Below are 13581 nucleotides of genomic sequence, written 5' to 3' on the forward strand. Positions count from 1 at the left end.
CACTACGTCTCTGCCAACACTAGGAATTGTAATTAAAAGTTTTGTTAGTATAGTTAGTAAAAACAACAAAAAATGGGAATGCTGGCCAAGAAATTTTTCATCTTTTCATCTGTGTAAGTAGGAATCGTACTTTAAAGGGTATAGTTTGGAAATATTTATTACTTAGTACAATTCTGTACCTTATATTGTGAGTCAGGTCATGTACCATGTACTTTGTGTATGATGTAATGCGAATACCTTAGTATAACTTGAGAAGTCATTTACCTTGATTCTTGCACACACACCACACAATTATTAAGCTCTACTATGTTCTGTGTGAGAGTACGGGAGGTAAATAATGCAGAATCCATCTGTTTTGAAGTACATACAACTAATTATTACACATTGGCTTTATATTTGCTTTCATATTTTTAATTAGATGCTGTTATTCTGTGATTTGTTTTCTAAGGAGATGCCTACATAGAAGAGTGACAGCATCTGGGCTGAATGTTTCATTGCTGAACTGGTTCCTCAGGTATCCTGGCTCTGGCAATTGCTATGGGAGATTGGATGACTGTCACAGATCCAGGTCTGTCTTCAGCTAACTGAGTTTAGAATAGTTGTAAGCAAAAGCAGTAATTATAAAGGTTAATTTTCAGTGACACTGTAATTACCAAAAATATTGAAGATGTAACCAGAGAGAGACATAAATAGTTGTAAAATATATAATTTTCATCTTCAGTAAAATTATCACGGAGAGCTAAGTATTGTGCCTAATCAGTGGGGTTAAGTGCTTTGGCTGAATAGTTGATTACTTGAGGAGGAGACTTTTCTGCATTTGAAATAAATTCATTGGCTACTTCAGTACATTTCTCTGATTTATTTCTTTAATCACATAAACTTTGAGTGCATAGACAAGTGGGTTTTATCTATTTTATAAATCTAACGTATTGTAAATTAAGATAGTATATTGTAGCTTAACATGCCTTTTCTAAGAGCACCACTTTATTAGTTGTATCTTTTTGGAAAAAATTACATAGTTTTCATACAAAAACCAGCTTTGTCCTAATTTGAAAAAACTTAAAAATATTTCAATAATTCAAAATCTTTGGTAATGGAGATTATGTTGTTAGCTTTGTATGCATTTTTACAAATTATTTACATAAATGCCTTTTACTGATTTTTTCAGAAAGCAAATATATCTCTCAATATACCTCAGAAACAAAGATGTCTCCATCAAGTTTATACTCACAGCAAGTGCTATGCTCTTCAATACCTTTATCAAAAAATGTGCACAGTTTTTTTAGTGCCTTCTGCACAGAAGAGAATATTGAACAAAGTATTTCATATCTTGATCAGGTAACATGTTTTGTTTTTGTAAGAAGCAATAAATAACATAAATCATGTTATATAATAGAACATATCAAAGGTATGAGAAAAACTTGTCAAGCCACAAGTATGTTACATATTGGCCCGGGACTTGTATTAGATTTGCAGAGAACCTTGGTGACCATCTAGTCTAGATACACGAGGCAAACGTTTTTGTCTGGAGCAGGTTGGATCCCCTATCACCCCAGGGGCCCCTCCACGGGGAGTCTTACCCTTATTTTACTGATGCAGAAACCTAAGTGCCTTCTCCAGATCACAGGTGATTGTAGAGCAGAGGCTAAAAGAGCCCAGTTCTCTTAATTCTTTGTCCTTTGGCATAGGTGCTACTTTCTTAACTACCTCAGGATAGTTTTCTTTCTCAGAAAATATTTCTGTCTTTTGTTTATTTATTAAGTTGTCCGGTAACCAACTTTTAGGAAAACATTTTCTCCTACTAGGAATTGACTACTTTCGGTTTTCCTTCATTATATGAAGAATCCAAAGGTAAAGAGACAAAGAGAGAATTAAATATAGTTGCTGTTTTAAATTGTATGAATGAGCTACTTGTACTTCAGCGGAAGAACCTTCTAGCTCAGGAAAATGTGGAAACACAGAATCTGAAACTGGGAAGTGATATGGACCATCTGCAGAACTGCTATGCAAAACTTAAGGTAGAAATTACATCTCAATTTGTATTTCAATGCCATTGTTATGTAGTTTGAAACTAAATTTTCATTGGATTTATTTAGCAAACACATTTTAGGGTTTTTTTTTAAGTTTTAGGATTTTTTTTTAAGTTTTAGGATTTTTTTAAACTGGAAAGTAAAACTGAATGTAATTTGTACAAATCAGTTGTGCTGCTTCCTAATACTATCTATATCAAAGGTGATGATTTTATGAACTGTTTAGTGTCTTGCTGAAACTGTAGAAAGTTAGATTAGGAAATACTTATATCTGAGGAAAATAAAATAAGGATTCTCCCACCCTATCCAGTCTTGCTTAATAAAGTAGATGCTTAACTTAAAATAGTCTTACTGTGAGAGATTGCATCAGTAAATTTCAAGAATATTCTTGAGGGCATCTATGCCCTCTAGGAAGAATCTTGAGTTTACTGCTTGCAAGGCAGAACTGGTGTCATGCTGTAGTCCCACCCTTTTTGACCTGAAGTGTTCTACTTTGCTTGGTCACCTGTCTTCTTCATACTTAGCTCCAAATCATTTTTGGCTCTTTCTCAAGTATCAGGTATCAAGCTTTATAGTAATTGTTTTAAATAAACATTTTATGTGCTGCTAAACTTCAATTTTAGGTAACAAACCCTAGTTTATGTAACTTGTTTTTACTAATCTTTTAAGGATTCAGTTGCTCTGAATCCTATGTTAATTTTAATCAAAATTGCATATGAATGTTTTAGGAACAACTGGAAACCTCCAGGAGAGAAATGATTGGTCTTCAGGAAAGAGACAGACAGTTACAATGCAAGAACAGGAATTTGCATCAGCTACTGAAAAATGAGAAAGATGAGGTGAGTTGTCAGTTATTGCAGATAAAGTTTATTTTTTTGGAATTTGAGGTGACCATAATGGTCACGACTTTAAAACGAGAAAGAACCATTTGTTCACCCTGTGTCACATTGGTCTGGAGGAACTGTGTGTATAGTGTCGTATAGCATTTAACTGAGAGGCCAGGAGCCCTCCCCACCACCCTCCCCATGCACCCAGGTGCATCCATTTGCCCTAGTAGGTTAGTCCAGAGCTCGTGACATCCCAGTGCCCTATACCATCTGTCGTGGACTCACATGCACTGTTAACTTTTTGTCAGACACAAGGACGCTTTAAATGCAGATCTTTTATTCTCTGCTATACCTTTATTTATATCTGGAATGCCTCTTCTTGCACTGTCTTAAATGTCAACATTGTTTATCCAATCAGGCAATTACTTGACTAAAATGGACACTCAAGTTACTGTTTAAAAAAAGCAATTCAGATTAAAAATCTCATTTTTAGGCTGAAGACATCATAATTCTAATCTCATTTTTGCTTTAGTGATTACTTAGTATTTGGACCTGTAGAGTTAATGCATTTGAAATTATCTTTCAATTTATGTAAGAAGAAATCATTATGTTTTTATTGCTCTGCAGTTTGATTTCTGACCACGTGATAACTATAAAACCATAACATTTTCAGTGTTGTATATGTTGCTCACTATAATTAAAGACTTTTAAGGGAGCATATTTCTCTAAGGACCTTGTAGTGATTTAGGCAGATTTGTTTTACCATATTTGATTATTTAGTAGTATATTTAGTAAGTGGGTAAGAAGTATCTTAACCAAACCACAAGGTTACTTATACTTTTCCTTGAGTTATTTCACAGAAAATTTTGACTTAATCTGTTGATTATACTTGAAATGGTTTGACTATAGTTCTTCCTCAGTGAGGATTAAGTTGAACATGATCGTCTTTAGCAGAGATAAAGAATGTCAGTATAGAACTTACTTCCTTTCCAGGGCTGCCTGAGAAGTCTTAGTAGATATAAACATTGACCAGTAGTGCTTGGCATATAATATGTACTCAGCAAATGTCTGAACTGGATTCTCTCTGCTGTTTGTGTCACTCTAATTTGAGAACTGTTTTTGATCAGAGAAAAATGAACCTGTTTATCTACTGCCACGTGTCATGATTAATTGGCCTTGTCACAGATTGATAAAGGATAAAGTGATTCAAGTCATTAGTAAAAGGAAGTCATTACAAATGATCAGATAAATCTACTTGCTTCAAATGAAGCTTTAATCACATTAATACTTCCATAAGAGTTTGTGGTTTCTAAATGATCAGAATCTGTATGTAGGGTGAAAGGTGTAGACGATAATTTAGAGAGTTAGCAGCTCTGGAAACTTCATAATTAAAACATAAAAACTTTATGTGCTTCATTTAATATTTTAAAGAGTGATTTCCAGTGATTACAGAGAAGGAGGAATAATCCTCGAATTCTTAAACTAATATATGAGGAGCTGAATTCTAGGACTTCTTTTCTCTATTGAATTTGTAAATTTTAACTGGGTTTACCAGTCCTAAAGGGACTCACTTAATAGAAGATGCTTTTTTTAGGTGCAGAAATTACAAAGTATTATTGCAAGTCGAGCTACTCAATATAATCATGATATGAAGAGAAAAGAGCGTGAATATAATAAACTAAAGGAACGTCTACATCAACTTGTTATGAACAAGAAGGATAAAAAAATAGGTAAGGAACAGCTGGCTAAGATAAAGCAATGGGAATAAATAAGCTAGTATTACACTAAGAAATAAATGTAGAGGGATTGAGCTCAATAATTCATGAAGTGTCCTTTTCATGCTTTATACAATTGATTTTAGACGGTATATATCCATGTAAACTAGAAATTGAGACAACTGGTTAGTTGAAAAATAGTAATTTTGCTTTGCTCCATTAGTTGCATATAAATTTGTTAACATGACAGATATAGGATTAATCCACAGAGAAAAACTAAGCCAGAGGACGCTCTAACCTTTCATAGCAAAGAACTGATTATATTAAAAATCAGGATCAGTTTCTGAGTACCAAAAGTGTGATTTTTTGTTGTTGTTGTTGTGGTACGCGGGCCTCTCACTGCCGTGGCCTCTCCCATTGCGGAGCAGAGGCTCCGGACGCTCAGGCTCAGCGGCCATGGCTCACGGGCCCAGCCGCTCCGCGGCATGTGGGATCTTCCCGGACCAGGGCACGAACCCGTGTCCCCTGCATCAGCAGGCAGATTCTCAACCACTGCGCCACCAGGGAAGCCCCCAAAAGTGTGATTTTTGAGTTAACTTCATAAAATGGTTTATCAGGCCAAATCATTCATGTCAGTTTAAATTCTTTTAAATTAGTTTAGCTGTGCATTTTTGAAGTACAGCTGACTGTGAAAGTTTTGTTTGTTAAAGTATACTTGTTTTCTATTATTCTTTTGAAAACTAATTTACAACTTATTTCATTCACGTTTGTGCATAATTTCAAGTAAATAGTGTAGATTAAAAAGTAGAACTACACTACTCAGCCATAGAAAAGAACGAAATAATGCCATTTGCAGCAACATGAATGCAACTAGAGATTATCGTACTAAGTGAAGTAAGTCAGAAGGAGAAAGAAAAATACCATATGATATCACTTATATGTGGAATCTAAAATGTGGCACAAATGAACCTATCTACAAAACAGAAACAGACTCACAGACATAGAGAACAGACTTATGGTTGCCGTGGGGGAGGGGAGGAAGGAGGAGGGGTAGACTGGGAGTTTGGGGTTAATAGATGCAAACTATTACATTTAGAATGGATAAACAACAAGGTCCTACTGTATGGCAAAGGCAACCATATCCAGTCTCCTGGGATAAACCATAGTGGGAAAGAATATAAATAAAGAATGTATATAATGTGTAATAACTGAGTCATTTAGCTGTACAGTAGAAACTAGCACAACACTGTAAATTAACTGTAATTCAATTAAAAAAAATAGAACTACACACACAAAAGTAGAGCTACACTGATAAAGTTTTGCTGGCCTGCCAAGATTCAGGGAACAGGAAGTATGTGCATTGATTTATTGAAGAGTGGTTTCCAAGTGGACTATAGGCTGTCATCTAACCTACATTATACATTATTCTGAACTTGGACTTGCATACAACAGCTGATGAGCAGATGTTTCAAGCTGTCACATGGTGGGCTAAGCCTGTTACCAGCAAGCAGTTCAGTGTTCACTGTGTCACTGTCATTCTGTACAGCAGCGCTGTTGCAGTTATTTGAACATTTTATTTTTAAATTATTGAAAAATGTAAGTGTGATAATTAGCAGTTAAAACAAGGTTAGATATCTAAGTATTCTGAGATTATACATCTTAAACTTGGACACTTATTGGTTTTTAAGATTGGTTAACCTTGTATTCATTCATAAAGGGAATAGCAAAATTAAAGGGCAGGATGAAATGTGTGGTTAACCTTGTATTCATTCATAAAGGGAATAGCAAAATTAAAGGGCAGGATGAAATGCTAGAAGTATAAAATGTAACAGTTAGAGAAGTTTATTAAATATTTAACCCTATAGCAGAACCCTTATATTATGGTCGTCTGGCTCTTTTCCTGGTCCAGACCCAACTGGAAGTGACAGTTCTATAATGATTTTTATCAGCTCTAAAATTATAATAATTTATTCTCATCTTTTTTCCTTCTTATGCCAACTGCTTTCATCTCTACCTGGGGCAGAAGACACATTAATACTGTCAGGAGCCTTGTCTCCTTTGATGAGGAGGATGATGGTAGTCATGATACAGGGCATGGCAAACTTTTTCTGTAGTGACCCAAATAGTAAATATTTTGAGGTTTCTGGGTTCTGTGGTCTTTTGTCACTCTGCCACTGTAGTGCAAAAGTAGCTATAGAAAAGAGATGAACAAATGGTGTGGCTGTGTCCTAATAAAACTTTATTTACAAAATCAGGCAGCTGCCCACAGGCCATAGTTTACCAATCCCGATGATAAAATTAATAATGATAATTAAATGAATACTTATTAAGTGCTTACTGTGTTAAGTACTTTAACATTTCTTTCACTCTTCACAACTCTTTGATAGATACTTTCATTATTCCCACCCGATTAATGAAGAAACAGGCTTAGCCGTTAAGTAACTCGCCAGGATCTCAGGCTTATGAGTGATGGAACTGGAACTTAAAATCTGGGCTGTTTGAGCCTAAATCCTAATTTGTATACCAGGTTGACTTACGTCCCTAATGCATATAGACCGTTAGGGTTTTAAACACTTAAACTTGTATGGTAAGAATTGGTTTTGTTCTGTGTGTTCATGTTTGTAGCTATGGAAGTTTTAAATTACGTGATATAGACCGTGAGGGTTTTAAACACTTAAACTTGTATGGCAAGAATTGGTTATGAACAAGAAGGACATGTTTGTAGCTATGGAAGTTTTAAATTACGTGGGGAGAGCTGATGGAAAAAGAGGCTCCTGGAGGACGGGTAAAACTGAAGCCAGGTAAGGCACGAATGAAACTGACACATTTAATCAGACTTCCCTTTCTATACTGCATTTTCATACTGACAGTTTCTTTCTCAGGAACGAAGATGAAATGTATAAAATTCTCTTGAATGATTATGAATATCGTCAGAAACAAATCCTAATGGAAAATGCTGAACTTAAGAAGGTTCTTCAGCAAATGAAAAAGGAAATGATTTCTCTTCTTTCTCCCCAAAAGCAGAAACCTAGAGAAAGAGCAGATGATAGTACAGGAACTGTAAGTGGCTCTTTCCTCTCTAATACAGTCTTCAGATCACTGATTAGAACAATTAAAACAGTAGATAGGTATTCTCAATGGGGACGCTGTTGATATTTTGCGCAGGACACTCACTGCTGTGCTACCCCCAGTCACTCTGATAACCAAAAAAATGTCCCTGTAAGTTTACAGACATGCCCTAGGAAATGATGGAGGTGATTTTCTGGGGACTTAATCTGTCCCAAGCACCATGAAAAGCACTTTATAAGCATTGTCTCATTTTAGTCTTATAATAATTGATGCTTTGGGTACTATGATTATCCCTATTTTATAGGTGAGGAAATTGAGGCACAAAAGCTATCTCAGAATCACGCATGACAGAACTAGGATTTGAATCCAAGTCTGTCTCACTCCAGAGCTCATGCTTTTAACCACTGTGCCAAATATCCTTTAAGTAGCTTAAATGTTGAGTAACTTTAGCAAGCTCTACTTTTCAGAGAGTGAAACTTTTATTTAACTTTGGGAACCAAAGAATCACTTAGTCCATAAATTTATTGAATGTTCATTATATGTTCTAGTCCCTGGAGAGAAAAAGCTGAGAAGATTTTGACTGTTTCCTTTGCCTTAGTACAGGCTGCTAAAGCAAAGTACCATAGACTGGTTGGCTTATAAACAAACAAAAATTTATTTCTTGTAATTCTGGAGGCTGGAAATCTAAAATCTGGATGCCAGTAGGGTTGGTGTCTGTGAGTGTCCTTTTACTGGTTGGATTGCTGACTTCTTTCATCCTCACATGGTGGGAAAAGGTGAGAGAGCTCACTGGGGTCCCATTTATGAGGGCTCCACCCACATGACCTAATCACTTCCCTGAGATCACCCACCTCTGAATGCCATCACATTGGAGGTTAGGATTTCAACATAAGAATTTTGAGAGAACACAAACATTCAAACCATTACATCCCACAAGAACCTTTTTTGAGAGAGACAGGCACATAGAGAAGTAATTATTATACACATTAACAGCTATAATAGGGTGGTACAGTGTGTAAAATAAAACAATTATGGCAATCAAGAAGGGCATCACAGAGGAAGTCACATTTGAATTGGCCCTTAGTAGGTGTTTTCTGAGGTAGAAAGCCTGGGGAAATCATTTGATTAGGGCATAACATGTAGAGGTCAGAAAAAAAAGTCACATAATGGTGAAAAGGTTTTTAAACTTAGTTCTTTACATATAAATTTAAATTCTGGATTCAGGCATGTTCACATTAGTAACTAAAATCTGAAAATAACAATGTTGATGAAGTAGTAATTACCAGTAAGTCACCAAACATGTTTTATTAACCTATATTTGAGGATTATTTTGTGGTTTCACAAATCAGTCCAACTGATAAGCTCATCTCCTGCCTTTTTTTTTTCTTCTTTAAAAAAAGAACCTGAATGTTCTTTTTAGACTCTCCAATTTGGGGTCTGCTTGACATATCTTATATTCAGTTAACTAACCTTTTCTCTCAGAGTCTATCACTTTGGGTCATTTCTTAACACTCACTAATACCTTGCCAGGGTTAGCATAGTTTCTGTAACTCCTGTGGTTTCTTCAGTTTTGGACCCAACCTTTACTAATGTCTCATTACCAGCTTTTAGTCAGCAAAAGTAGGTAGTAAATCAAGGAGATCTTTTTCAGATGATAGTATCCTGTATAATTTCTCATAATTCAAATGTTGAAGTTTGGAGAAACAATAATATCTTAAGTGTATTTTCTGTTTTTTAAAAGATCCTTTTTTTCTAGATACGTTATCTCTTAAAATTTAAGTAATTCACCCATTCCTTACTTGTAAGGAAAGATTTTGGCCCATTATAGCAAGAAGAGTAATGCCTAGGTAGCATCCAAATTTTCATTTATTATTTTGCTTAATTGTAGCCAAAATATATACCCAAAATTCAAGTTAAATGAATTTTAAACTTTTTTGTGGTTTTAGAGTTTCACTCAATCTGGCAATTATTAATGTGCAGCAGTTAATTTAAATAATTAATTTGTAGTATTCTGGTATGCCTTGAAATGTATAGCAGAGAAGGTGTAGCTCCTTGGAAGAATTACTGTCAGGTAGCTCCAGAGTGTTGATTGGCAAGAACCAGAGTCACAATGAACCACACCCTGGGTTTTTCCCCACCTGCGCCCCCTGGGAGACCTAGACTTCTACCAACCCATTGCTGACCTCAGACTATTGATACAGTTCTTCAGACTCTGTCACTCCCTCACTCCTGCTGCATCTATCAGTACATGTGGGAACAGTCTAATCAGCCCTTCTTTCTTTTCATCGTCTCTTTTCTTCTTTTTTTTTCCCCAGCAAGATATATTGTTCAAATTAGTTAAGTATATGTATCTACTATCCTGGATGTTAATAACAAATTAGGACCACTTTATGTAGATGCAGGTTATTATGACTTGTATACATTTAGTATTGCTTCCCTATGTTCTTTATCCTGCTTTGACTTTATTTGATCATATCAGTAAAGATTGCTACATTTTCCTGTGATTTAATGTCTTGGTAGAATACAGAGAAAAATATCTCCAGTTTTATAAAAAAAATTATATGAGAAAAATAGGATTAACAGTTGCTTTTACTTTGGAGATTATTTCACAGGTTTATTTGTCAAAGCAACCAAAAATTGGAGGCAAGTTGGACTGGAGCTGTGTGACATCAGGAAAGTTAGTCTGCTTCTCTAAGCCTCAGTTTCCCCACGTGGTAACATGATTTGAGGACTAATTAACATAAGAAAGCACCTAACACAGCATGAGGCAGGTTCCTCTTCCTCACACAGTTCCATGACTTTTGTCACTAACTATGTTGGGCTTCAAATTCAGCTTTGAAGAGACCTGAGTTGGGGAATTTCTATCTTCAGTATTAATTGCATTTTCTCAAGACATTTATGTTAAGGACTGGGTCATTTATGCTTCAGATACAGCACAGAAATGATTTTGGTATGTGTCTCTGACCATCAGTCTGATGACTACTGCCTGAGTGTCTAAAGCCATTTTAAGATTCTGGTCTTTCCCTCTCATCTCTGGCCACTTGCAGGTTATCTCTGATATTGAAGAAGATGCTGGGGAACTGAGTAGAGAGAGTACGTGGGACCTTTCCTGTGAAACTGTGAGAGAGCAGCTTACCAACAGCATCAGAAAACAGTGGAGAATTTTGAAAAGTCATGTAGAAAAACTTGATAACCAAGGTAAGTACTGCCTGAATACAGGTAGATTGAGCTGTGACACTCAGTAAGCTGACTTCAGTCAGTCACCTGGAAAGCCAAGTTACGGGCTCAGACTGAAGTCCTTAGCTCAGTCTGGTGGTTTGAAAAGCAAAACTCTGCCTACTTCCGGACGTGTGGTTTGAACCTCACTGAGAAAAAAATGCTTTGCTCTCAGAGCGAATGTCTCCGAAAAGAGGACATCATATGTCTGTCTGCTTCAGGTGCAGAAGACAATTGAATAAAGTGAACTGAGTCTCTTACTGTATCATGGAAATCAGGAAAATATGAATCATAATATAGTATAAATATGAACCTTTTGTTTATTATTCCTAGATACTTGCCTATTCCTAGGTTGCTAATAATTCATTTCTAAATTATTTTCAAAATAATAGACACTTGTTGCAAAGTATCAATTAGGAAGTGTTGGGTTGGCCAAAAAGTTCGTTCGGTTAAGGAATACATTGTTCAGTAAAGTTCTTGGGTCACTTGTAGACATGTGGATGGACCTAGAGACTGTCATACAGAGTGAAGTAAGTCAGAAATAGAAAAACAAATATCGTGTATTAACTCATATATGTGGAATCAAGAAAAATGGTACAGATGAACTGGTTTGCAAGGCAGAAATAGAGACAGAGATGTAGAGAACGAACATATGGACACCAAGGGGGGAAAGCAGGGGGCGGGCGATGGTGGTGGGATGAATTGGGAGATTGGGATTGACTGTATGCACTGATGTGTATAAAATAGATAACTAATTTAAAAAAAAAAGAAAATTCTTTAAAAAAAACAGAACAATAGACATTTGATGCAAAATATCAATTAGGAGGTATTGGGTTGGCCAGAAAGTTCGTTCGGTTAATGAATATTTTGTTCTTGGTGGAAATGAAAAATGTCTTTTATTTTTACTTAAAAACCAGACGAACTTTTTGACCAACCCAATATATAAAGTAGAATATTCAGGTCTCTATTCCCTATGTGTAACACCTAATAGTTTGGTGCATACCTTTCTAGACCTTCCTCTGTGTGCTCGCAAAATATTTATTTTAAGTGTATACAAACCAAAAATTGAATATTACATGTCTTTTTCCTATACTGTGCTTTTTTCACTTAACAGTCTATTATTTTAGATGCCACTTCTTGTCATTATAGATAGTATAAATAGATATATGTGGATGAATATATCCTTATTTTATATTTCTTTAAGATTTGCATGCTTTTAAATCAAGAAAATTAAGATTTCTGCTAAGTAAATGAAGTCTATTTAAAGAAAATTTATTCTAAATGGTCAAAAATGACAAACTCAGTGCTAATTGTCTCCAAAAGTAAAGAGCAATCAGCAAAATAATAGTATCAAAATTACTTTGCATGAGATTTTATTGATTTCAGTCATCATTGTCTATTAGTAAATAGCAAGTATTTTTGGACTTCATATTTGAATTTAATAACAGCAAGATTTGTAGCACTGCACTGATCTTTGAGGAAGTGTCAAAAGAACATAGTTTATGAATGTTAATTTTTCTGTGAATATAGGTTGTACATTTTTAATTAGGACATAATCGTGAATAAATATGAATTACAGATTAAATGTTGACAATAGAGCTCTGTAAGTAAGGATATCATTTAGTCCAGAAATAGCTTGAATTTATAGTTGCCCTGAACTCCTTAGAGCTGCTTGGTGCTTTAAAAAATTTTTTAGTGTTAAAATAATATATTTTATTTTATTTTATTATATAGCTTATGGAATTTTTAAAGGGCAAAGGAAATACCTACCTTTTAGAAAACCTACAAGATTCCAGAAAGGGAAAAGTTCTGTGAGCCTTGATTTTTAAATATATGTCCCCAAACACCATAAACTAAAATGATGACTGTAAGGTTTATGTCAAATTACTGGTTTTGTGTTAGTTTCAAAGGTACATCTAGAAGGTTTTAATGATGAAGATGTAATCTCACGACAAGACCATGAACAAGAAACTGAAAAACTTGAGTTAGAAATTCAACAGTGTAAAGAAATGATTAAAACTCAGCAGCAACTTTTACAGGTAAATGCGAGGCACCTTTTAAAGCTGTTCTCCCCTGTGAAGGGTCAGAATTTTACTTAATCTTACTATATTTTTACTCCTTTCTTTCATAAGATCTGTAGCATTTGACATTTTTCAGTCTAAACTAAGTTCTGTGCTTGCCCAGAGATAGACCACATAGCACTCCTTAGTGGGGGCTTTGCCAGTTAGAAGCATTTGGGAAATGAGACTCCTCATTTCAGTTGACTTTCTGATTCTTTATCATTTCTCTCCCTCCCCTAAAATTTGACCTGCTTTTTTCCCTTGCATTCATTTCAACTTGTTGGAGTGTTGCAGGGACCCTCTGGAACTTACTATGTTTTAAAATTTAATAGCAGCAGCTCGCTACTGCATGTGATGATGACACCACTTCACTGCTACGAGACTGTTACTTGTTGGAAGAAAAGGAACGCCTCAAAGAAGAATGGTCCCTATTTAAAGAGCAAAAGAAGAATTTCGAGAAAGAAAGACGAAGCTTTACAGAAGCAGCTATTCGCCTAGGATTGGAGGTATTTTAAGCAATTGGCTTTCCTTGTAGAGCATTTGAAGGCCCTGGAGAGGTCAGTAGAATGCATCTAAGTTTTGCTTTTTCTTGTTTCTTTGCTATCCATTTTTTTCTCAAGTATTTTACCAGTGATTTCACAAATAGCTTGAAATGGAAGCTGTA

At 35.3% G+C, this 13581-nt stretch overlaps 1 protein-coding gene and 1 pseudogene across 9 annotated transcripts in view; one reads left to right on the forward strand and one right to left on the reverse strand.

The window, feature by feature from the left end:
- The window catches only part of LOC102995380 (60S ribosomal protein L12-like), a 78823-nt pseudogene that overhangs the window by 27076 nt on the left and 38166 nt on the right, over positions 1 to 13581 (reverse strand).
- SSX2IP (SSX family member 2 interacting protein) overlaps positions 1 to 13581 on the forward strand; it is a 39738-nt gene that overhangs the window by 17454 nt on the left and 8703 nt on the right. For 3 of the 9 annotated variants that reach the window (XM_028489200.2, XM_024119684.3, XM_028489198.2), the window contains exons 2-11: positions 449 to 575; positions 1164 to 1338; positions 1806 to 2018; positions 2759 to 2869; positions 4452 to 4587; positions 7298 to 7373; positions 7443 to 7632; positions 10689 to 10839; positions 12760 to 12896; positions 13250 to 13423. In XM_028489200.2, coding sequence (XP_028345001.1) covers positions 538 to 575; positions 1164 to 1338; positions 1806 to 2018; positions 2759 to 2869; positions 4452 to 4587; positions 7298 to 7373; positions 7443 to 7632; positions 10689 to 10839; positions 12760 to 12896; positions 13250 to 13423 — 1401 coding nt within the window. In that variant the 5' untranslated portion in view covers positions 449 to 537. Of the gene's footprint in view, positions 1 to 448; positions 576 to 1163; positions 1339 to 1805; positions 2019 to 2758; positions 2870 to 4451; positions 4588 to 7297; positions 7374 to 7442; positions 7633 to 10688; positions 10840 to 12759; positions 12897 to 13249; positions 13424 to 13581 lie in introns of those variants that run through there. The other 6 variants (XM_024119685.3, XM_024119691.3, XM_024119687.3 and 3 more) reach the window with 6 other exon arrangements.

Source organism: Physeter macrocephalus, chromosome 4, assembly GCF_002837175.3.
Source record: "Physeter macrocephalus isolate SW-GA chromosome 4, ASM283717v5, whole genome shotgun sequence".
Taxonomy (NCBI): domain Eukaryota; kingdom Metazoa; phylum Chordata; class Mammalia; order Artiodactyla; family Physeteridae; genus Physeter; species Physeter macrocephalus.